The sequence below is a fragment of the Mya arenaria genome, chromosome 14 (genome assembly GCF_026914265.1).
Source record: "Mya arenaria isolate MELC-2E11 chromosome 14, ASM2691426v1".
In the NCBI taxonomy this organism is placed as follows: Eukaryota; Metazoa; Mollusca; class Bivalvia; order Myida; family Myidae; genus Mya; species Mya arenaria.
In genome coordinates, this window is record NC_069135.1 from 34978421 (window position 1) to 35004285 (window position 25865).

Here is a 25865-nt window from a genome sequence, read left to right on the forward strand (position 1 = left end):
TAATCTTAACCACCAACACCTGACCTGGTCCTTAAATATATAAACATCAAAGGTCTTTATCTAAACAACCAACACCTTACCCTGTCCTTAAATATATAAACATCAATGGTCGCAATCTTAACCACAAACATTTTACCCAGTCCTAAAATATAAAAAACATTAAGGTTTCAAATCTAAACCACTAACACGTTTCCCTGTCCTTATATATATATATCAACATCAAAGATTTTAATCTAAACCACCAACACCTTACCATGTCCTTAAATATATAAATAACAAATGTCCTAGTCTAAACCACCAACACCTTACCCAGTCCTTAAATATATAAACATCAAAGGTCCTAATCTAAACCACCAACACCTTACCCGGTCCTTAAATATATAAACATAAAAGGTCCTATTCAAAACATCCAACAACCTAACGGTCCTTAAATATATAAAAATCAAAGGTCCTAATCAAAACCACCAACTCCTTACCCAGTCCTTTAATATAAAAACATCAAAGGTCCTAAAGTAAACCACCAACACCTTACCCGGTCCTTAAATATATAAACAACAAAGGTCCTAATTAAAACCACCAACACCTTACCCGGTCCTTAAATATATAAACAACAAAGGTCCTAATCAAAACCACCAACTCCTTACCCAGTCCTTAAATATAAAAACATCAAAGGTCCTAAAGTAAACCACCAACATCCTACCCGGTCCTTAAATATACAAACAACAAAGGTCCTAATCTAAACCACCAACATCCTACCCGGTTCTTAAATATATAAACATCAAAGGTCCTAATCTAACCACCAACACCTTACCCGGTCCTTCAATATATAAACATCAAAGGTCCTAATCTAACCACCAACACCTTACCTGGTCCTTCAATATATAAACATCAAAGGTCCTAATCTAAACCACCAACACCTAGCCCAGTCCTTAAATATGTAATAATAAAAGGTCCTAATCAAAACCACCGACACCTTACCCGATCCTTAAATATATAAACATCAAAGGTACCAAACTAAACCACCAAATCTAAACTACCAACACCTTACCCGGTCCTTAAATTTAAATTTATAAACAGGAAAGGTCCTAATCTAACCACCAACACATTACCCGGTCCTTAAATATATAAACATCAACGGTCCTAGTCTAAACCACCAACACCTTACCTGGTCCTTTAATATATATATCAAAGGTCCTAATCTAGACCACCAACACCTTACCCAGTTCTTAAATACATAAACAACAAAAGTCTTAATCTAAACCACCAACACCTTACCCAGTCCTTAAATATCTAACCATCTTCACTTTTTCCTGTCCTTAAAAATATGAATACTAAATGTTCCAAATTTAAACCAACAACATATTACCCGTCCTTAAATTTTTATACATCAAAGGTTGCAATCTTAACCACGAGCACGTTACCTGGTCCTTTAATATAAAAACATTAAAGGTTCCAAATGTACACCACCAGCACGTTTCCCTGCCCTTAAATATATAAACATCAAATGTCCCAAATATAAACAATCAACACATTACCCTTTCCTTAAATATTTGGACATCAAAGGTTCCAATCCAAACCATCTACTTGTTATGTTCTTAATTATTAAAACATCTAAGGTCCAAAACCAAAAGCAGGAACACATTACCGTGTCCTTAAATACTAAAACATGAAAGGTCCCAAATCTAAACCAGCAACATGTTACCCTGTTCTTGAATATATACATGGGGTCAAAAATTAGGTCACTAGGTCAAATCTTAGAAAAATCTTTGAAACACATTAGAGGCAATATGTATGGTCTTATATTCATTAAACTTGATCAGAATGTTTTCCTTGATAAACTCTTTATAAAGAGACATATTTTAAACTGGGTCACATGTGATAAAAAAATAGGTCAAATCTTTCAAAAATCTTGTCCGAAACTATTTTATGGTGGTGATTGGTCTAATTAAGTTTAAACATGGTCAGAATGTTCTCTTGGGTTAAATTTCGACTGCGTTTTAAAAGTGGGTCATATCATTCATATGCGTCAAAAACTAGGTCACTAGCTCATATCTTACAGAAATCTTGGGAACACTCTAGAGGCAATACATCTGCTCTAATTTCCATGAAACTTAATGAACTTTCCTCAATGAAATCTTGGAAAAGTTTGAAACTAGTAGGTCATGTGGGATCAAAAATGAGGTCACTGAGTCAAATCTTAAAAAAACCTTGTGGACACTCTAGAGGCTATATTTTTTGCCATATATCTGGACCAATCTTCATGAAACTTGATCAGAATGTTTGTCTTGATGAAATCTTAGATTAGTTTGGAATTGGGTAACATGGACTCATAAACTAGGTTTCTTGGTCAATTCTAAATCTTACATTATATATAATATTTTTTTTTTTTTTCAAACAGTTGCAATCAAACTCTTACTCATATAATATATTTCATCAACAATTGATTTCCATTCCTTGACTTTAGCCCAATCAGGCGGGGGATATCAATTCAACGAATTTGCTTGTTGAATAATTTAAGTCAAGTGTTGAAGAATACCAGTCTGATGTAAACAATAATTGAGCCTTTTGTTACACTATTTTATTGTTTGTTTCATGGACATTGCCATCAACTTATGAGGACCATGAACGAAGATGACTTCTGGGTGTGGTACCAGGCAATTGCTCCCCTGCTTCTGGGTGCGGTACCATTCCATCGCTCCCCTGCTTCTGGGTGCGGTACCATTCCATCGCTCTCCTGCTTCTGGGTGTGATACCATTCCATCGCTCCCCTGCTACTTGGTGCGGTACCATTCCATCGCTCCCCAGCTTCTGGGTGCGGTACCATTCCATTGCTCCCCTGCTTCTGGGTGCGGTACCATTCCATCACTCCCCAGCTTCTGGGTGCGGTACCAGGCCATCACTCCCCAGCTTCTGGGTGCGGTACCAGGCCATCGCTCACCTGCTTATGGGTGCGGTAACATTCCATCGCTCCCCTGCTTCTGGGTGCGGTACCAGGCCATCACTCCCCAGCTTCTGGGTGCGGTACCATTCCATTGCTCCCCTGCTTCTGGGTGCGGTACCATTCCATCGCTCCCCTGCTTCTGGGCGCAGTACCATTCCATCGCTCCCCTGCTTCTGGGTGCGGTAACATTCCATCGCTCGCCTGCTTCTGGGTCGGTACCATTCCATTGCTCCCCAGCTTCTGGGTGCGGTACCATTCCATCGCTCCCCTGCTTCTGGGTGCGGTACCATTCCATCGCTCCCCTGCTTCTGGGTGTGATACCATTCCATCGCTCCCCTGCTACTTGGTGCGGTACCATTCCATCGCTCCCCAGCTTCTGGGTGCGGTACCATTCCATTGCTCCCCTGCTTCTGGGTGCGGTACCATTCCATCGCTCCCCTGCTTCTGGGTGCGGTACCAGGCCATCGCTCCCTAGCTTCTGGGTGCGGTACCAGGCCATCGCTCCCCTGCTTCTGGGTGCGGTACCATTCTATCGCTCCCCTGCTTCTGGGTGCGGTACCATTCCATCGCTCCCCTGCTTCTGGGTGCGATACCATTCCATCGCTCCCCTGCTTCTGGGTGCGGTACCATTCCATCGCTCCCCAGCTTCTGGGTGCGCTACCATTCCATCGCTCCCCTGCTTCTGGGTGCGGTACCATTCCATCGCTCCCCTGCTACTTGGTGCGCTACCATTCCATCGCTCCCCAGCTTCTGGGTGCGGTACCAGGCCATCGCTCACCTGCTTCTGGGTGCGGTACCATTCCATCGCTCCCCTGCTTCTGGGTGCGGTACCAGGCCATCACTCCCCAGCTTCTGGGTGCGGTACCATTCCATTGCTCCCCTGCTTCTGGGTGCGGTACCATTCCATCGCTCCCCTGCTTCTGGGCGCAGTACCATTCCATCGCTCCCCTGCTTCTGGGTGCGGTAGCATTCCATCGCTCGCCTGCTTCTGGGTCGGTACCATTCCATCGCTCCCCAGCTTCTGCGTGCGGTACCATTTCATCGCTCCCCTGCTTCTGGGTGCGGTACCATTCCATCGCTCCCCTGCTTCTGGGTGTGATACCATTCCATCGCTCCCCTGCTACTTGGTGCGGTACCATTCCATCGCTCCCCAGCTTCTGGGTGCGGTACCATTCCATCGCTCCCCTGCTTCTGGGTGCGGTACCATTCCATCGCTCCCCTGCTTCTGGGTGCGGTACCAGGCCATCGCTCCCTAGCTTCTGGGTGCGGTACCAGGCCATCGCTCCCTAGCTTCTGGGTGCGCTACCATTTCATCGCTCCCCTGCTTCTGGGTGCGGTACCATTCCATCGCTCCCCTGCTTCTGGGTGCGCTACCATTTCATCGCTCCCCTGCTTCTGGGTGCGGTACCATTCCATCGCTCCCCTGCTACTTGGTGCGCTACCATTCCATCGCTCCCCAGCTTCTGGGTGCGGTACCATTCCATCGCTCCCCTGCTTCTGGGTGCGGTACCATTCCATCGCTCGCCTGCTTCTGGGTGTGATACCATTTCATCGCTCCCCAGCTTCTGCGTGCGGTACCATTCCATCGCTCCCCTGCTTCTGGGTGCGGTACCATTCCATCGCTTCCCTGCTTCTGGGTGTGATACCATTCCATCGCTCCCCTGCTACTTGGTGCGGTACCATTCCATCGCTCCCCAGCTTCTGGGTGCGGTACCATTCCATCGCTCCCCTGCTTCTGGGTGCGGTACCATTCCATCGCTCCCCAGCTTCTGGGTGCGGTACTAGGCCATCGCTCCCTAGCTTCTGGGTGCGGTACCAGGCCATCGCTCCCCAGCCTCTGGGTGCGGTACCAGGCCATCGCTCCCCTGCTTCTGGGTGCGGTACCATTCCATCGCTCCCATGCTTCTGGGTGCGCTACCATTTCATCGCTCCCCTGCTTCTGGGTGCGGTACCATTCCATCGCTCTCCTGCTACTTGGTGCGCTACCATTCCATCGCTCCCCAGCTTCTGTGTGCGGTACCATTCCATCGCTCCCCTGCTTCTGGGTGCGGTACCATTCCATCGCTCCCCTGCTTCTGGGTGCGGTACCATTCCATCGCTCCCCTGCTTCTGGGTGCGGTACCATTCCATCGCTCCCCTGCTTCTGGGTGTGATACCATTTCATCGCTCCCCTGCTACTTGGTGCGGTACCATTCCATCGCTCCCCAGCTTCTGGGTGCGGTACCATTCCATCGCTCCCCTGCTACTTGGTGCGGTACCATTCCATCGCTCCCCAGCTTCTGGGTGCGGTACCAGGCCATCGCTCCCCAGCCTCTGGGTGCGGTACCAGGCCATCGCTCCCCTGCTTCTGGGTGCGGTACCATTCCATCGCTCCCCTGCTTCTGGGTGCGCTACCATTTCATCGCTCCCCTGCTTCTGGGTGCGGTACCATTCCATCGCTCCCCTGCTACTTGGTGCGCTACCATTCCATCGCTCCCCAGCTTCTGGGTGCGGTACCATTCCATCGCTCCCCTGCTTCTGGGTGCGGTACCATTCCATCGCTCGCCTGCTTCTGGGTCAGTACCATTCCATCGCTCCCCAGCTTCTGCGTGCGGTACCATTCCATCGCTCCCCTGCTTCTGGGTGCGGTACCATTCCATCGCTCCCCTGCTTCTGGGTGTGATACCATTCCATCGCTCCCCTGCTACTTGGTGCGGTACCATTCCATCGCTCCCCAGCTTCTGGGTGCGGTACCATTCCATCGCTCGCCTGCTTCTGGGTGCGGTACCATTCCATCGCTCCCCAGCTTCTGGGTGCGGTACCAGGCCATCGCTCCCTAGCTTCTGGGTTCGGTACCAGGCCATCGCTCCCCAGCCTCTGGGTGCGGTACCAGGCCATCGCTCCCCTGCTTCTGGGTGCGGTACCATTCCATCGCTCCCATGCTTCTGGGTGCGCTACCATTTCATCGCTCCCCTGCTTCTGGGTGCGGTACCATTCCATCGCTCCCCTGCTACTTGGTGCGCTAACATTCCATCGCTCCCCAGCTTCTGTGTGCGGTACCATTCCATCGCTCCCCTGCTTCTGGGTGCGGTACCATTCCATCGCTCCCCTGCTTCTGGGTGCGGTACCAGGCCATCGCTCCCCAGCTTCTGGGTGCGGTACCATTCCATCGCTCCCCAGCTTCTGGGTGCGGTACCATTCCATCGCTCCCCTGCTTCTGGGTGCGGTACCATTCCATCGCTCCCCTGCTTCTGGGTGCGGTACCAGGCCATCGCTCCCCAGCTTCTGGGTGCGGTACCAGGCCATCGCTCCCCTGCTTCTGGGTCGGTACCATTCCATCGCTCCCCTGCTTCTGGGTGCGGTACCAGGCTATCGCTCCCCTGCTTCTGGGTGCGGTACCAGGCCATCGCTCCCCTGCTTCTGGGTGTGGTACCAGGCCATCGCTCCCCAGCTTCTGGGTGCGGTACCATTCCATCGCTCCCCTGCTTCTGGGTGCGGTACCATTCCATCGCTCCCCTGCTTCTGGGTGCGGTACCATTTCATCGCTCCCCTGCTTCTGGGTGTGGTACCAGGCCATCGCTCCCCAGCTTCTGGGTGTGGGTGCGGTACCATTCCATCGCTCCCCTGCTTCCGGGTGCGGTACCAGGCCATCGCTCCCCAGCTTCTGGGTGTGGGTGCGGTACCATTTCATCGCTCCCCTGCTTCCGGGTGCGGTACCAGGCCATCGCTCCCCAGCTTCTGCTTGTGGGTGCGGTACCATTCCATCGCTCCCCAGCTTCTTGGTGCGGTACCATTCAATCGCTCCCCTGCTTCTGGGTGCGGTACCAAACCATCGCTCCCCTGCTTCTGGGTGCGGTACCATTCCATCGCTCCCCTTCTTCTGGGTGCGGTACAAAAATTTATAAAACGGAAATAGGTATCTGCGATACTAGTTACCATTTCCTACCTGCTTTTGAATGGACAAAGTGAGTCTGTGGCCAAACAATTGCATCATACTCATAATATGGTGCATGTTTGAAGGTGAACTCAGTAGCTTTCCATAGATAAAATGCGAAATAAGTCTACAGAGTTTTCAAGCCTGACTGGTGGTTTAAGTGCATGATGTTGATTGCAGACATCCCTTTATTACTGATCGGACTATGCGGCTAATGCACTCGATACTTGCATTAGTATATCCCTTCATGTATCTTAATCATTAGTTTGGCGTTATTCCCCATGAAATGCCAGTGTGGCCCCGTAGAAATGTTCTGAGAGGCCCAGTACTACTCCTCGCTAGGACTTCTACAGTAGATTACCCGCCTGGGAGGGCTCTTAAGGGTGCTGGCAGAGTAGTGGTGTGTAACACTTTTGGAGATAGGTTATGAGAGCAAAGTAACCATTCCTTCTCCTCCTTTGTCAAGTGGGTAACCTGACCTAAGCCAGTCACAAGTCTGGTTGAAAAAACAGGGAGTGACCACATTTCATGGCAAAAAAACACTTCATAAGTCATAATATTTATTAACTTTTATCATTTTCAGCTCTTGTATTCTTTGGCCTCTGTGTTTCATGAATCCAGTTTCTTATACAAATTTATGTTGTTATGTTTCTATTGTTCATGCATATTTGTACTTTGTCATCTGTTGCCTTCTTTTAAATAAATCTGAAACTGGAAGTAGTTGTACATGTATATGAGAAATCATCAATTGTTATCCAAGGATCGAGTGAAAAAAAGTTTAAACATGAAAACTTTTGTTGTTTTTTTCAAATCGGAGTGATCACTTCACTTTAACGTCGAACGCAAGTTTCGATTTCTTCTCATGATTTCAGAAACTTCGAACTTTAACAAAATCTTGTTTTCAAAAACTTTGGCAAATGGTTAGAAACAAGAGATATCTGTGTTCCTATTGCATTATAGATTTGTATTGCTTGTGTCTGATTAATTTAGTAGATGTCGGATATGTTATAAACAACTTAAACCCATTTCACTTGGGAAACATATTTTGGAGTATTATATACAGTTAGTATAAATATTTATATGAATTACTTCAGAAACAAATCCAGCTTAAAAGGTATGGAAAATAGGGGTTTTCATCAATTTAAGAACTTGCTATTACCATTTTCTATGATTTTGATGTATTTTCACTGCTATGACGAATTTTTTGAAAAAATTATCAACTAGAACTCCGCAAGTCGGATGTGTCGCCTGACCAATTATTTACTGTTGACATTATAGCTGTTAGATTGGCATTTTATTCATTTATAGACAATGATGTTGCCATTTAACTTTCAAGTGTAGGTGGCCTTTGAACTGAAGGTAACAACCTTAAGCAGGACAAAAATTAACAACAAAAATTAAAAAGGGCAATAACTCCAAAAAAATATGGAAGCAAGAGTTACGGTTCTTGTGCACCGCACTTGCCCTCAATGAGATCTATCTTCCTAATAAGTTTCAGGTTGATACCTCTTAGTTTATGATTTTTATGCCCCTGACAAAATTTAAGCTTGAAAATTAACAAAGGGCAATAACTTTAAACATTTAAATGCAAGAGTTACTGTTATTGTTCATTGCCCTTGCCCTCAAAGAGATCTATTTAGCTATGAAGTTTCAAGTTGATAACTCTATGTTCTACAAGATATGCCCCGAACAAAACTTTAAGCATGAAAATTAATGCAGTGCAATTACTCTAAAAATAAGAAAGCAAGAGTTACTGTTACTGTGCACTCTGCTTGACCTTCATGAGATCTATCTAGCTATGAAGTTTCAAGTTGATAACTCTTATATTCTACAAGATATCCCCCGGACAAAACTTTAAGCATGAAAATTTACAAAGGGCAATGACTCTGAAAATGTGGAAGCATGAGTAACAGTTCTTGTGCCCTGCAGTTTCCCTCTATGAGATCTAACTACATATGAAATTTCAAGTTGATACCACTAATAGTTTACGAGATATGCCCTGGACAAGTGAAAACGGGACGTGGACGCCAACAAAGGGCGATAACTCTAAAAAATATGGAAGCAATGGTTACGGTTCTTGTGCATTGCACTTGCCCTCAATGAGATCTATCTAGCTATGAAGTTTCAAGTTGATACCGCTTGTATTCTTTAAGATATGCCCCGGACAAAACTTTAAGCTTGAAAATTAACAAAGGGCAATAATTCTGAAAATATGGAAGCATGAGTAACAAATCTTGTGCACTGCACTTGCCCTCAATGAGATCTATCTACATATGGAATTTCAAGTCGATACTACTAATAGTTCACGAGATATGCCGCGGACAAGTGAAAACGGGACGCAACCGCCACCACCGCCGCCGCCAACAAAAGTAACCCCTATGTGTCGCCTGTCTAGGTAGGAAAAAATAAGAGACCTTTCAAGTAGGAAAAAGAAGGAAATGTAGGAGCACTGGTAATCACTATCAGCCCCATTCCATTTACTCAGTATTTTATTTCAAAGTAATTCACAACTTCACACCATATCATAGTTTTATTCCAAATAGTGATTTTATAAATTACAGTTTCCAGGCATGTGATGAAAGTTCAAAAGGCACACATCAACAATGCAGCAAAATAAGAAAGAGTAGAAAACACGTAAAAAATTCAAAAAATGTAACAGAATCTGTTTGTTCACATTTCATAGGTTCAGTCATTCCAAAAACATATTTCATTTGAAAGGCAAACATAATGCTTGTAACAATGATGAAATATCATCAAAATTAAATAAGAGCTTTTTTTGGTAGCTATAAAAATTAATAATACAAATAAAATATTACAGAAGATGCTTCGTCTTGCTGTAAAGCATAGTTACGCTAGGATCAACACATTTCTTTTAATATGAATATCTGCAAGCTGTTTGCAGGAGATTGATAAAAAGTACACGTATGTATGTATGGAAAATAAATTAACTGCACAGATTTAATAGAATGCAAATAATCTTTGTATCCCTTTAAAAATAAATTATTATAATTTAGAACATAATTAATGTGAACTAAAAATGTTTGAAATCTCTACAACTCTACTCTAGGCCTACATGATTGCAAAATAAAAGCCATAATAAGCAGCCAGTTTATAAATCATTTGTATAGGGCAATAACAACATGTGTGTTTCTACTTGGTCACAGAAGCTTTCCAAAGAATCATATTTCCCAAAATGACTCATTCTGGTCATGAGTTATAAAAGCACCATACATTAACACAAATTTAGATTAGAAATGTAAAGAAATATTCCAGTATTGTTTTTTTAGAGTCGAGTTCCTCTTCAATCCAATATTCACATGTATATAAATTTCAAGCTATGTCATGAAAGAACACTTTCTGTATGAGTTTAAATATAATATTGCACAATGGTTTAGTATATTTAATATCCTGAAACAAGGATTACATTGATGTAAAAAAATGAAGTCTTATCTTAAGTAAATGGCGACCTTAAAAGGATTTTATCATGTTGGACTTTCAAGCAGCATTGTGGTTCAGCCAAAAAAATAGGTTTGGTTATGGTTACATCCTTTTTAAAAACATGTAGGGTAGGTAGGCATTAGGCTTTATATAAGAACTTTATTGTCATAATTGGTGTTAAATTCTTCTGTATAAAGGTTTAAAACTCCATATTCAAACATACACTTTAAAAAAACTGACTTGACTACCAACTGACTAAAAACGGTAGGGTCTGTGCCTGTTTCGAAGGTAGGGTCTGGTAACCCGAACCAAATGTATTTTTTGAGGCCTTATCTGGATATCTAAATGTTAAAGCCATTGTAATATTCAAATACATTAACGTAGCATGCTGTTAATTTCTCATTTTATTGCCTTGATGACTTTTGCTTTATATCCAGATTGACAGCAAACATTATATGGTTTCCTTTCAGTGTTAATTAACATTTAAACGTGAAAACCTTTTGTTTCAAAATGTCAAAACATCAGCATACATGTAAAAAATAATTTAGGTTAAAACATGTGTATTTTATAACTTTACTTAACTCACTTAATAAGATAAAATATCACATAAAAGCAAATAGTCCTTCAAGCTCAATTGCGAAAAATAACTCAAAAAATTATTTTAGAAATGTCACCATTTTTTCATACTGCAAAATAGTATCGGTAATAAGGCACAATGCATCATCAAGAGTTTGAACCACCAAGCACATCTTTCCCATTACAAACACTATCAGATTCTACAAGATCAGTTACGTTGCCCTCAAGCGTTGTAACGTCTGTTTCCACTTCAGGTTTTGTTTCATCACTTGAACAAATATGATTTGAGGCAAGACCAGTGTCTATTTTTTGTTCTGTAAACTCTGTCTCATCATTTTCTGCTGTTCCCGTTTCACTATAAAGTGTTTTAGTAGTAACATAAACCTCAACATTATCTTGCTGAGCATCATTTGTCCTTTCTTTACCATCAGATCTAGTTGCGGTATCTTCACTTGCTTCATTACTTTGTGTATCAGATTCACCATCATTTTCACCAGCCCTTTCCAATACAATGTCATCAACCCCTTTCTCGTCTTCAGACCTTTCCACTTTTAGATCTTTCTCCAAATCATCATTTACATCTGTGCCCTCAATATTCTTTACAACGTCATCAACCCCTTTCTTATCTCCAGTTCCGTCAGCTTGTTGCTTGTCCTCTATAACATTAGTACCTGAGTCTCCACTTTTTCCGATACTATCCCCACTTTTGTCAGATATTTTCTGATCCTCTATGACATTGGTTCCCGTTCTCCGGGCTAGTTCAGTCCGATATTTCTGGGAAGTCATGGCTGCTAGCTTCGACTTCTTTTCATTGATCAGATTTTTCACATTTGCATTGCTCACTGGTTTCCAGTCAGCAGGCAAGAAAGATTTGGACTGAAATGTAAGAAATGAGTACAGTAATACCTTTGTCAGCAGTCTTACTCGTTCTCCGACATTAATGCAAAAATTGGCTAATTCTTAGACAAGAAATAAAAAGTTCAGGAAAATAGTCCATCTGTTAGATTGCAACTTTAAATTGAATTATCCAGGTAAAAGAATTATGGAAAAAAAATATGTAAAATCTTCGATATTCAAGTCTCCATATTTGACCATTTCAATATGCACTATTTGAAGGAATCGAAACAAAAGAGGAACTGTTTAGAATTTGAAATACCAGTACTGACTATCAAACCAGTTTATGTTGAAATGAACCATACAAAATCATTTAATCAAAATCATTTTATTACATAATTATCCAATGAAGGACACAAAATATGAGTTTTTTGTGATCAATACCTTAAAGTTGGCATCACAGGCAGGTTTGTAGGTTGACGCTGGCTTGGAGACAGCTTTGAGTGTCTGTAGTATAGGGGTGGTGTTGACCACATTCATCTCTTTGTGAATGTCGATGGCTGTCTTGAGTATATCTTTCATCTGGTCAGACCTGGCCCTCTCCAGAGCTGTCTCACCTCTCTGAAACAGAAAATAATACGAGTCTAACTTACAACCAGAAGGACTGATGGTTTAGACTGTGACTCCTTTTGCAGATTACAAAAATAAATCCTCAAAAAAATTAGGCTTGTTGCCGATTTTTCAGCACCGATTTTGGCAAATTTCCACTGCGTTTTATCTTTGGTATTAAGGGTTTGTTTGTTTTTCCTGCGTCTGTATGCTAGCGTCCTATACGCAGTATAATACGGTAACATTATCAGACCAGAAAATATAGATTACCAGACACATTGTCATAAATAAAATATGGGAGGAACTTCACGTCTAATTTTGCTTTACATGTATGAATGACTTTAAATCGGTGTTCAAATAATGAATCAAGTCAAGTTAACAACTACATTTAAACATCGTTATTCTGAACACCATTTACTGTGAAATCATTAATGTTCGTGGGCATGAAATTTCGTGGTTTGCCGAAAAAAAACAATTTCGTGGGTACTTAAATTCGTGGATTTTCATTTTTGAAAAAAAAATTCGAAAATGCGATCGTCCTAGATCGTCTGCATAATATCCACGCGCTGGCCCGTGATTTCCGTCTTCTACATCACTCGGTTTATGACACTCGCTAATGTGGTACGACATGCCAATTAGTGCATATACCCATGTCACTTATCGATTTAATTGGGAATAAAGGTAATAAAAGAAGATGTACCCTGATCATAAATACAGATAGGGGAAGCCATTTAATGCCAATTAAGAATTTTGCAAACTGTGAAAACACCGAAAAGGTGCGTATATTGTCACGTTCGGTGCTAAGTAACCTTCAATGTACTAGTAATCGATGAATTATTTCATTAAATAAAAAAATAGAGTACAGACACTCATCACGCACATCTAGTAAACTTGGAGATTTTCATTAACAGCACACGTTTAAACACGTGCTTATAACTGTCATTTGCTGCATAAAACACATTTAATTGATTTGGTTCATTATTTGTTAAAGGCAGTTATAATATATTAACAAAATAATGATCGTAAGTTATACAGTGAGACAGGTTTTAACACTGTATACTGCGACCTCTGTAAATAATATACTAGAGTATGTACGTAACAAGGCAATTGGAAAAGTGAATAAAGGGTTTATATTTCGTGGGATCTTGAATTCGTGGATCACCTAACCCACGAAAACCACGAACATTAATGCCCCACGAACATTAATGATTTCACAGTATCTGAAATTATCTCTCTTTCGAATTTATTTTTCAGTCTCAATTTTAGTCCTTCTGGTGATAATTATTTATTTTATCAATAATCCCAAATCACTATTTTGAAGTAAAAATAACAATCCCGATTTGGTATTTCACATCTATTCATCAACCCTCGTTTCAAACTCAAGTTTTTCATAGTTTTCACACCATACTGCGATTGTCAAAAGAATATAAGTAAATGAGAACCAGCCTCACCATATCCCTGATAGTTGGGTTTATCCCTGCATCCAGGAGAATGTACACAAGCTCATCATTGTCTCTGTCAGCCGCCCAGTGGAGTGCTGTCCAGAACGTCTGAATAAATAATTATCATTATATCATTAATTCAGTTGTCCAGTTAGCCCACCAAGGCAACAAGTGGGTTTTCTTTGGGTTCTCCAGATTACCCCATAACACATGACCACACTCGCGCAACATGGTTTAAGTTAATGTAACTTTCTTCACTGCTTTAACATTAAGTGAAATTACTTGCTTAATATATTTGTATCAGGATTATTATACGTAAAGCTGAAGCCATACGCAAAACAGGCCTGATTTAATGGTCAGGATAACAATTTATTTATTTTTAATAACGTAACAGTGAGGTCATTTTAGGGAAGAAATAAAAGTTTTACTACAAAAATCACTTCAATGTGTCATACAACACACTATCAAAAGACTTTCCACTCACACCGCCAACAGCGTTGAGTTCACAGCCAGCATCAATGAGGGCCATGGCAACTTCAGGATGATTATGGAACGCAGCATACATCAGCCCTGTCAGGTCGGCCTGCAAACATCAGAGTGAGACATTCAGAATTCAAGCACCATACAAAATTTCTATTTTCAATAATAAATGAAATCTCCATTACGATCAATTTTATATTTTTCAAATACATGGTGTGAGAGTTTTGTTGACTTGTTTTTACACCACAAAAACTGTACCCAAGGGAAATGTTTTAAAAGGGGGACAATTAAAATTTATTTTATAGACATTTAACATCCTACACAAATACAATTATTGTCTGAAAAGGCAATAAGCAATGTGATTAAAAGAAGGAGTTCTTCAACAATGTTTAAATGTTAGTATGTATGTCTTTATTATATTATAAAATAAACTTAACTTTGCAGTTTACTTTTGAACCAAATGAAATATTTTTCTGTTTAATATTCATAATTATTATTACATATATACAATAATGGTAAATATTGTTTAAAAGGTTCACCAAACTACGATTTTTTCTAGGTTGACATCCTTTTTCATATTTCTGAGAGGAATTTGAGTGTACATTTATTGTTTTATTGATTATGAGCTCACTGATTTAACAGTGCATATGAAGGACTCGCATTGAATCTGGACAGGTACAACCGTACAGGTATTAAAGGTCAGTTCAGGAAGTAGCATGTCCAGCCAACACTTTTTACACACATAACCTAGGCTACCTTAAAGCTGCACTCTAACAGATGCACTCTAACAGATTGTCTGTTTTAACAAAAAAATAATAATTTTGGTCTTGGAATTAGCCATTTTTTGCATTAATGTCTGGACACCAGTGATACTAGTAAAAGACTGCTGACAAAACATCAGATCGCCGATTTTCATAGTTACCTTCGACGATTTGTGTTTAATGGCTAAAAGAGTTACTAACACTTAATAAGAAAAATTATTTTTTGGCAGTGTTCCAACCAATTGAGATCTTTTCTTTAATGAGTCATCTTAAAATTCTGAATTGAAGGCATTGATGCCAAAATCAGCTGGTTTTGAGACAAAAAATAAATGTCCAAACTGTCAATCTGTTCCAGTGCAGCTTTAACGCATTTAACGGTGCTAATTGTCATACGAGGAAACATGATGAAAGGGAGACAAACAAGAAAGCAAGAGAGCAATCTAACTCTGATCACTTACCTCCCCCCAGTCACTGCTCTTGCTGTTCACATTACACCCGGCCTTGATCAGAGAGCGTGCTATCTCTCCCAGTTGGACGGCATTCTTCTGTTGTGACCTCGCACACTCATGCAGGGCTGTACGCTCATCCTGAAGCAACAATGGCTCTGTCATACAGTCGAATAATCATTTTTAACATGGTTGATGTGAATAGACAGATTCATAACAGTCACCAATTGATTTTTTTTTCAATAAACACGACACTTGTTGTCTTTCAACAATTCAATTGTCCAATAAAAGGATTATAGATAATTAGGATTTATCACATTTTTTCTTGCATTAATGTCGTAAGAACGCAGTAGGGCACCCGAGCAAACTCCATAAAGCACACAGCTTATTGGTCATTTGCTCGCTTGGCCTACATTTTAAAAAAATAATTCATTCCGATTAAAAATTAGCAGTATCTTCAGCAATTGAGTATTAGTTCTTAGACAAATGAAACCGACAACATATGTTTGGATAAAAGAATAGCTTATCTTGTAGCGTTGTATATTGTTGTTTATATGATTTGGCTCTAATCCAATTGGAGCGCAAATTTAAATTTGTTCTTCAGGGGATCCTGTAAGAAGGTACTATACACTGGTGCACATTAAAGAACCAGGGCAGCTCTTACCAGAGCTACATTCTGTCTGTGATCTATGCTCCAAACAACAAATATGACTAACAATCTTATCAAGCCACTTGCTGCATGGGCCTTGCCCGAGTGTGAGTATAAATGTACTCTAAAACAACAAATATGACTAACAATCTTATCAAGCCACTTGCTGCATGGGCCTTGCCCGAGTGTGAGTATAAATGTACTCTAAAACAACAAATATGACTAACAATCTTATCAAGCTACTTGCTGCATGGGCCTTGCCCGAGTGTGAGTATAAATGTACTCTAAAACAACAAATATGACTAACAATCTTATCAAGCCACTTGCTGCATGGGCCTTGCCCGAGTGTGAGTATTAATGAACTCTAAAACCACCACAACATTTGTATAGCAAAGTTGTTAAGTCAATGAAACAGAACCATGTTTCATTTTATACCTTGTTTTGTTTGTGTACATCACAGCCATTTTTGATCAGGACATTAACAACATCTGGGTGACACCAATATGCTGCGTTGTGCAGGGCAGTCCAACCATTCTGAAAACAATATCATACATTGTTAAAGTGACAGTCTTATTCAAAATCAATACATACACATGTATAACAAACATAGATTTTGAGTGATAAACCTTTAACTGCTTACTAAATAATGCATTTATGGAAAATATTACTATGATAACAAGATTGTAACAGTATATTTAATAGCTGAAAACACAAAAATATTAAATGATTGGTGAGTGCTTAAAGATCTACTGTGATCTACTTTCATCTTATAAGGTAGAAATACTGTGTTTTCTGCATCTTTCTTTCAAATTAAACTCTGTATCCATCATAAGAACCACTGTTTTAGATATTTATTCATCCTTTTTGGTATATTAAAACAATTGTATTAATTGTGGTAAATCTTATTTTGAAATAATAGTGCATCTTTAAGTATGATGTAGTTAACAATATTTAATACTTTATATAATGTGACTGTCATGTACAGCTATATAAATTTATCTATCTTGAGTTAGGAAAGATGTTTGAAATAAAAGAAAGAGTTTATAAGTAATTTATGAGCGTTTTTAAAACTTAACAGTAGTAATGAGAACTTTGAACATGTAGCTATGATTATGAGCTTATTTTTGTGTTATACCTAAAGTGAACATGAACAAAAACAAACCTTTTCTTGTGCATCAATCTCTGAGCCAGCGTCAATTAGAGTCTTGACAATATCTCCATGGCCCTTCATGGCAGCATGGTGGATGGCTAGATTTCCTCTCTGAAATTTTATATTTAACAAATAAAACAAAGCATTCATTTAAGGGCCATACGCAAATTAACGCACTGAGCAGTTGGACTGAGCATTGCTATATGGATCAACGCAAACCTTTGGTCCATATAGCATCCTCAGTCTGACTGCCTATTCCTTTACCTGTGTATGGTACGCAATGCCAATGCAGGTATGTAATAGCATGCCTGAGCAGCGACAACTTTAACACTTCAGCAGGATATAACAAAATTTTCTTCAAATCTTTAGAGTGCCAATGTGTCAACAAATCCTGTACTGATTACTTACAGCATCCTTGACATTGACATCACATTTGTTTTCAAGTAGGAGCTGCACAATATCTGGCTTGCCCTGGGATGCTACATGGATTGGGGAGCAATCGTTCTGCAAACAAATTTAAAATAGTGAATAAGTTTTTATAAGAATTTAAAGCTGCACTCTTACAGATAGACCATTTTGACATCTTTTTAATTTTTTGTCTTTGAATAAGATTTTTTTTTGCATAAATGTATGGAAACAAGTGATATTTGACTGCTGACAAAAGATCAGATCGCAGTTATTCATATTTACATTAAAAAAATCATGTTTTATGCCTAAAAGAGTAACTTTTAACACTTTAAGAAAACTGAAATTTTTGGGCAGTATTCCTAACAAATGAGATCTGTTTTATTGTGAGTTATCTTACGTGACTGATATCAAGGCTTTGATGCCAAAATAAACTAATTCTGAGACAATTTTATATTATAATGTCAAAACTGTTAATCTGTGAGAGTGCAGCTTTAACAAACAAAATAGATAAAAACTTTACTCTATGCCAACACAAATAACAATGATCTATTTGAAAAACAATAGTTATTCAACTCATTTATCCAACATCTACTCCTACCACAAAAATATAATACAAACAAAACTAATCAACATGGTCACGGTAAAGCTCCATCCTCAATCATTTTTCTCAGTTCAGTTAAGGGGCATAAAATCATTATTTAAATCAGATTTATTGGCTTAGCTACATTTATGAGCATTTCCAATTGTTATGTAAATTGTATTAAATTCAAGTGACCCGCTTGAGAGCAATGATTTAGATTTAAATGACACAGGTAATTGACAAATTTGAAAGGCACCAAACCTATGACAACACTTAAATAATGGACCAGGAAAAAGATGCAAAAATGTAAGATATTATTGTATATAACTTTGAAAAAAAATAAGATAAAGGGAAATCATCATTTACATACTGTGTATGAGACCCAGTTTACATCTATGTCTCCCTCAGCCAGCAGCTGTTTTGCTCGGCCCACATGTCCAAATCCACATGCCTCCCAAAACTCTTCCTGGCGGGAAGCTGCTAGACCCATCTCACTGCCGCACCAAAAAAAAAGAAAATTGTAAAAAAATATATTTAATAGTATAAGTCAATTAAAATAATCAATAATCCAGTGCATTTGATATCTTTAATCTTGCTCAAAATCAATAAATGTTTTTCAGCAAATTAATACATACATAAATGCATCAATTTTTATGCTTAACCTATTACTATTTTTCAGCTAAAGAGTGCAACACCCTGTTTTGGTAGCAACATTCTGCCTAATTCGCATTGGCACTGTTTTGCCTTTATAAAATGAAATGCTTTTGACTGTGAAATGTTTCTTTTGATTCAGTTTACACATGTTATATAATAATAAATACCTCAGAGCAATAACAAATCTTAATCGCAGTAAATACATCCAAGTAGTACATTTTTAGACAGTTGAAACCCAACATTTTCTGTCAAATTCATAATGTTCAAATTCTTCACTGGCGGATACAATATCTCATGTTCTCTTTTAGCAACTTATCACTGTTTATCAACACGTTCCCTTTTATAATGTCCTGGCTTAATAAAGCCCTAGATGTAAAATACAAAGTTCCTTTCATTTTCAGGTACGAATCAAACTGAGTACGAAATATAAAACATTGCGAGAACGGAATCTGAAAGCAATACTAATTATATAGACATATTTGAATAACAGAAAAAACTTTCACTTTTTTATTGGGAAATAAAATGATAACAATAATTACCTGAAAAACACAGGATGCCAAAAACTAAATTTATGATAAGACTCTATTAGTAAGAACTAGTAAGTACTACTATTTAATAACACGAATCAGGAAATCGCTGTCAGCTACGAATATTGCTAACTAGTACGATGAACCATATATACTTATAAAATATAATTAATTTATTAATATGAAATCAAACATTTACCAGTTAATAGTCCTTTGTTGTCTTTTTTTATATTTCGATATTGTGACATATTTTTCCATTTTATGCAATTTTTCGTAAATCAGATTATTAAGCGTTTTGGCTTGGACCAATGACAATTATTAAATCATAATCCCAGATTTTGGAGAGATTGAAATTGAACAAGATAATAAGTTTAAAAATAGCTCTACATATTATAAAGAATATACACCTAATGGTTATATAATAACAATCAGAATGAAACTGTCAATGCTATCTACATAACTGACCAAGTGGATACAGAACTTGATAATGTAACACACTGTAACTCCACCCCGACAGATTGGGCAACATAAAGCCGTCGTTGATGCACGGAAATTTCGTGCACCAAACATGTATACACAACCATTGACATTTGGATAATATAACCAGTACAGACTGTAAAACGTCGGAACACAGTAGGTAAGTTTTAACTGTGCATGTATATTATATTATGTGCATGTAATGACGTGCTCAAAAAAACTTTGATGAACACAATTTTCGGAATCTAGGAGAGCTGGTGCAAGTTTGCTAGTTTATTTTAACTTTCATTTCTAGTAGATCGTGCGCACTTTTCCAAATTTATTGCAAGATTCTGTAGATTATCAAACATTGTCTATACTTCTTATGTAACCGGATCTTCTCCCAGAGAATTGTAGTACCGACACAAGAATGTCTTCAATGGAGCTGAGCCCGTTCCAGAAAGAAAAACTCCAGTATTACTTCAACTTCTTTGGTAAGTATTTGTTTTAGAGATTTAAGACTTGCATTGAATTGAAAAAGCCATGAAGTCTTTGTTTTTTTATAAAAACTTCAGAATATGATATTGCCATATTGCTTTGTCAAACTAACATGGTGTTCTTATGCCTCATCTATCAGGGGCGGATCTAGGAATTAGCGTAAGGGTGGGCGTTACTTAGGGGCACACTGATCTTTTGACATTTGCCGAAATTTTGACAGAAATTTGAATAATTTAAGATGTTGACATAGGGTTATGAGGTACTGCCCCTTAAACAATAACAAATCTAGTCCGAAATGGTGCATTTTTAGCGTTTTGTGTTACTTTTCTTCTCCTTGGGTGGGAGGGGGGAGGTTCGCCCCCTCCTAAACCCGCTATTTGCTATAGTCTAGCTTCCTCTACATTTTATTTTTGATTTCATACTTAAGCATGGGTATTTGTTCAATTGTTATTTTCAGATTCTGATGGTAATGGCTCGCTGGAACTGAGCGATCTGAACGGGTTCATGCAGGAAAGTTTTTGTCTTTGTTTTGGTATCAAGAAGTATTTGATATATATGGTTATTTTCATACTTAGCCTATAATTGTGCTCCTATCAAGTCAAGCAGAACAATCTATTTTTAAAAACTATGATTTTATAAAGAGCATAATCAGGCGTCGTTACACTAACAGACACAAACATGTCGAAAAATAGCTCTTTGAGCTAATGTTTCTTGTTAACACATACCCGACTTTAAACAAAGATTCTCGTATCTTGTATCTTGTATCTTGTACCCCATTGAAGCTTAATGGTTCAGGAGTATCAAAGAAAGTTATGTACATTTCACAGGCGAGTCTTGATGCTATGTGGTTCTTGGCTGATAGCAGGCCTATGTATAAAGATGCACCATTCCTTCGTTCTGTCAGTGTTTAAGGGTTCCCTCGGGTGGGTGGTGGTGCATGCCCGTCCGTCGGGACATTTTGTGGCATGCGGAAATTCATTACCCGTTTGACATATACTTCTGAAGCTTTAATGTAAATGTATTTAGCATCTCAGCGAAAATATGCAGGCTCTAGTTTTGCGCGGAAACTCTACCAAAGCGAGCGTAACAATCATTGGTGTAGAATAATTGGCATAAATTCAGCATATCGGGCCTAGGTGTTTGTGTAACAACACATCTCTAATTAAAGTTGTTCAACTATATCAATTTCCGTTTTCACAATCCACAGAAAGTGTACTCGTTCACTGGTTGGGATCCGGACTCGCAGAAGGCCCGCGAATGTTACGAGGTGCACGAGTGTTTCTTCGCCACGCTCATGGAGAAGGCCGACAAGGGAGCCAGTAAGTAAGAAAACAAACAATGTACATTTAAACCCCGTTGGCTCGAACTCGCTTGGCTCGAATTCCTTGTTGGCTCGAACTGGATGTAAAGGTCCGATATCTTTAACCTCAATGAAAGCATTTCCGCTTGGCTCGATTTTTTTCGAGGCTTGACGTATTTTGGCCGGTCCCTGGGAGTTCGAGCCAGCGAGGTTTAACTGTATTATATATTTGTGATGGAATAAGAGAGTAGTCTTGTTAACGGGTCTTCACGGGAGGGCATTTTTATGCCCCCACAAAGTGGCGGCATATAGGGTTGCCCTTGTCCGTACGTACGTCTGTCCGTACGTACGTACGTACGTACGTACGTCCCGAAGATTGTTTCCGATCTAATTCTTGAAAACCGTTTGTCCAATCCTCACCAAACTTTAAACACATGTGTGTGACCATAATATCTTGATCAAGTTCGATAGTCATGGAAATCGCTTTAGTCATTTAGGAGTTACGGCCCTTTTTTGCCAAAAATACTTCAAAAATATATGTTTCCAATCTAATTCTTGAAAAGTATGTGTCCAATCCTCACCAAACTTTACATACATGATTGTGACCATAATATCTTGATCAAGTTCGATAGCCATGGAAATCGCTTTTGTCATTTAGGAGTTACGGCCCTTTATTTGCAAAAAAAGACTTGAAAAATACGTCCCGAAGATTGTTTCCGATCTAATTTCTTGAAAACTGTTTGTCCAATCCTCACCAAACTTTAAACACATGTTTGTGACCATAATATCTTGATCAAGTTCGATAGTCATGGAAATCGCTTTAGTCATTTAGGAGTTACGGCCCTTTTTTGCCAAAAATACTTCAAAAATCATTATGGCTTATTTTCTGTGACAAAAAACCGAAGTGGGGGCATCCGTGTCCTATGGACACATTTCTAGTCTTTGGTCATATTTGTCAGCCATTAATAACATTGTGTGCGACATTGTTTCTCTCCTGTTTTTAAATTATGAGAACCTGTACAAATCAAGTGTATACAAATGTATTTGTCGGACAAGAATTTAATGTTAAGTATAATACCTGCATGGAATAATTGTTATCAACTTTACCACATAGCTTCATTCTCCGTCTTTTTCCTATCAGATCATATCAACCTGAATAAGTGGTACCGGCTGTGGGAGCAGCTGATCCCCGGATGTACTACCATGTCCAACTTTCCCATCTGGCTCATTCTCCTTCCCAAGTCACTCTTCCGTATCATTGACAAGAATGGTAAGAACCAGGGGCCATGATTGCTAACAGCCTCAGGTCCAAGTCTAGACTCGGAAAAGCATTTAATAATGCTAATACAAAAGACAAGGTATTGACAATTGTAAGTATAGAAATAAGAGAAATATACCAAATGCAAAATGAACCAGGCTGAAATTCTTTTGTCCAATGTTTAACTTTAATAATACGAAAAATTCACGCACGGTTGAATATCGATATCTCGTTATTTTTATCCCGGTTTGCGCACTCGCTTCTCACCAAGGCGACCCGGGTTCGATTCCCGGCCTGGTCGCACGTGAGCTTGGTTTGTGGTCACCAAGCCGTACATGTGGGGTTCCTCCGGGTACTCCGGTTTCCCCCACAAGACAAGACCACGCTCTCGCGTAACATCGTGACAACGAGAGTGATTTATATACTGTTGTAATAACTTTCACAATCGTTGTAAAATAAATAAGTTTTAACTATGAAACAAACAACTAAAACAGCTGTATTTCAGAGGATGGCAAGATCGATCACAAAGAGCTGGCTAACTTCTACGTCCAGTTTGTCGGCATCGCGCAAGGGAACGTCGATGACCTCGTCGATTACGCCATGGAGCAGATGACAGACGTAAGTGACGTCAGTCCACGTTAGTAAGCCGTTGCATTGCTGTGTTAGCGATCTGAGACCCATTCGTGAATTGTCGATTTTATTTATCAATAAGTGAAGAGGTAGTGATAATCTTATTCAGTACATACTGAATGACGGACTTTTTTTTACAAAATAGATATATCAGTATTATTATTTCAGTAATAATTGCCTTATATACAATGTTCCATTGACAGTACGGGCGATACCCACTGACTCTGGCCAGCTACAATCAGATCTTTGCCAACTTCCTGATCGGACGTACTCCCTACGGTCCGGGGAGGTTTATTTTCGGCTGTTTCGAGCACATGGTCCAGCGTACTGGGTACACACTTATACAGGGGCCGCCCGAGAACATTCAAGGCAAGTCAAAGAGCCCATGTTTACGCTCGAAAATCTTAGACCTGGGTCCCGCTTCATTAAAGATGTTAGGTGTAAGTTGAAATTATCTTTAGATCATATCTTTATCTTGGCATATATGTGTGTGAGTGGAACTTTTTCCAGAATTTTAATAAGTTGAAATTTAAATAAAAAATCAACACAGCGACCATTCCGTCTAATGGAGCGAGCGTTGGTGGTGAAAATTGTTGAACATACGTTTCCTCCGAAAACCGCTTGTACAAATTTGATGAAACTGCACAAGGAATGGTGGTGCCTTTTTATTTTGTTTAAAGAAATGAATTCCATGCAGACCCCTGGTTGCCATAGCAACCAAAGGAAAATAAAACTTTTTTTTACAAACATCATAAGGCTTAGAGCCTAGGTCCTCTACCAATAGTGTTAAAATTAAACCCCTCTGGTCAAAATTGACCACGCTCTGGAGCCACCTGTTTCACATAACGCTATAAAGGGAAATATTCTCGTCTGCAACCGCTAAACCAAGATCCTTGATATTTGGTATGTAGGATCATATGATGGCTCTCTACCGAGTTTGTTAAAAGTGTGCCCCTGGGGTCAAAGCTGGCCAAGCCATTAGGTTCACGAGTTTCCTACAGACTTATATAAGCAAAACTTTGAAAATCTTCAGATCTCAAACCACAAGCCCTAGACCAAAACACAAATATTAATTCTTTCCTCGGATGACCTTGACTGTGACCTTTTGACATACTTTTTTTTATTTTTGAAGCGACACTAACAAAATATGAACAATGTATACAGTTTTAAAAATAATTATAAATGTTGTCTTTGGTTGACCTTGACTGTGATATCTTGACCTACTTCCTTATTTTGAGGCAACTGCAATGACTATGGACCATGAGTACAGCTTTGCAAACAAATAACCATATCGATTGACTGTGACCTTTTGACCTATTTTCTTATTTTTGAAGCTGCAGCAATAAAATTCCGACAAAAATATCAAGCTTAGATATTTTGTGTGAAGCTTTGTCTAATGACCCTTTACGTACCATTATTGTTCAAAACTGATCATCCCCTTGGCTCAAAATTTGCATCGTCCCACGGTCATCTGTGTTACAAAGAGATATTTAGCAGAAAAAAACTTTGTCTGAAACCGAAAGCTAAGATATTTGGGAGTAACATCGCCAAGTTGTAACAATGGCTTAATACTTTCACTCAGGTGAGCGATTTGGGGTCATCATGGACCTCTTGTTTAAATCTACATTAATACAAAGTGAATATTATTTTTTGGAATTTACTAATTGTTCATAAAAATGACCCCGTGAGGAGATCTCTTGTTGTGTTTTATGTTATTTAACTGTAAATAAATATATTCATGATAAGGCTTGTTCTGAATGAGTTCATCAAGGTGGGCTTTTACACTAGAGTACGTGCGGCTACATGTGATCTCGTTTCCATCTGCTCACTGCATGGTTTCGAAATTTTGATTACTAGTTAACATTTGTTGATATGATTTAGGATTCTTTCGTCAATTTAATGTTACCGTGACATATATGCTATTACTAATTTCAGATCCCCTGGCGGAATTCAAAAAGCTGCAGATTGCCCAGCACTCTCCAAGCACTCCCAACTCCATTGTGAAGGTGAAGTTTTTCCGGGCCGCGTGAAACGTGCTGTACTTAACCACTCGCGGATATAACGTGCACGCTACCGCGTTTATGGTGCTACGACCACTTCGTGCTTGACATTCCTTTCGATAAACAATAGTAAATTAAAATGTTTCTAGCTTGTTGTTGTTGAATTGTTTGCATTATGGCTTCTAGCAATATATCATTTTATAAATATACTCAAGATGTTTTGTACCATCCGTGTGCGATCCGGCCAGCCTTCGTTCTCATCCTCGTACACGCCCTCTCATGATAACTTTAATTACTTGGTAAAACTGTTAACCT

The 25865-nt window shown here is 39.6% G+C and overlaps 2 protein-coding genes across 2 annotated transcripts; one reads left to right on the forward strand and one right to left on the reverse strand.

The window, feature by feature from the left end:
• Positions 1–9369: 9369 nt before the first annotated feature.
• On the reverse strand, positions 9370–19484 carry LOC128216737 (poly [ADP-ribose] polymerase tankyrase-2-like). Its single transcript, XM_052923394.1, has 10 exons — positions 19421–19484; positions 18598–18721; positions 17648–17743; positions 17252–17350; positions 16525–16623; positions 15453–15581; positions 14238–14336; positions 13763–13861; positions 12147–12323; positions 9370–11744 (listed from the first exon to the last, which is right to left on the reverse strand). The coding sequence occupies exons 2-10, from the start codon at positions 18715–18717 to the stop codon at positions 11016–11018; spliced, it is 1647 nt and encodes a 548-aa protein (XP_052779354.1). The 5' UTR covers positions 18718–18721; positions 19421–19484; the 3' UTR covers positions 9370–11015.
• Positions 19485–20294: 810 nt separating this feature from the next.
• LOC128216493 (sarcoplasmic calcium-binding proteins II, V, VI, and VII-like) lies at positions 20295–25663 on the forward strand. The gene is made up of 7 exons (XM_052923072.1): positions 20295–20358; positions 20811–20876; positions 21574–21681; positions 22804–22932; positions 23426–23538; positions 23754–23919; positions 25486–25663. The coding sequence occupies exons 1-7, from the start codon at positions 20295–20297 to the stop codon at positions 25578–25580; spliced, it is 741 nt and encodes a 246-aa protein (XP_052779032.1). The 3' UTR covers positions 25581–25663.
• Positions 25664–25865: the final 202 nt, after the last annotated feature.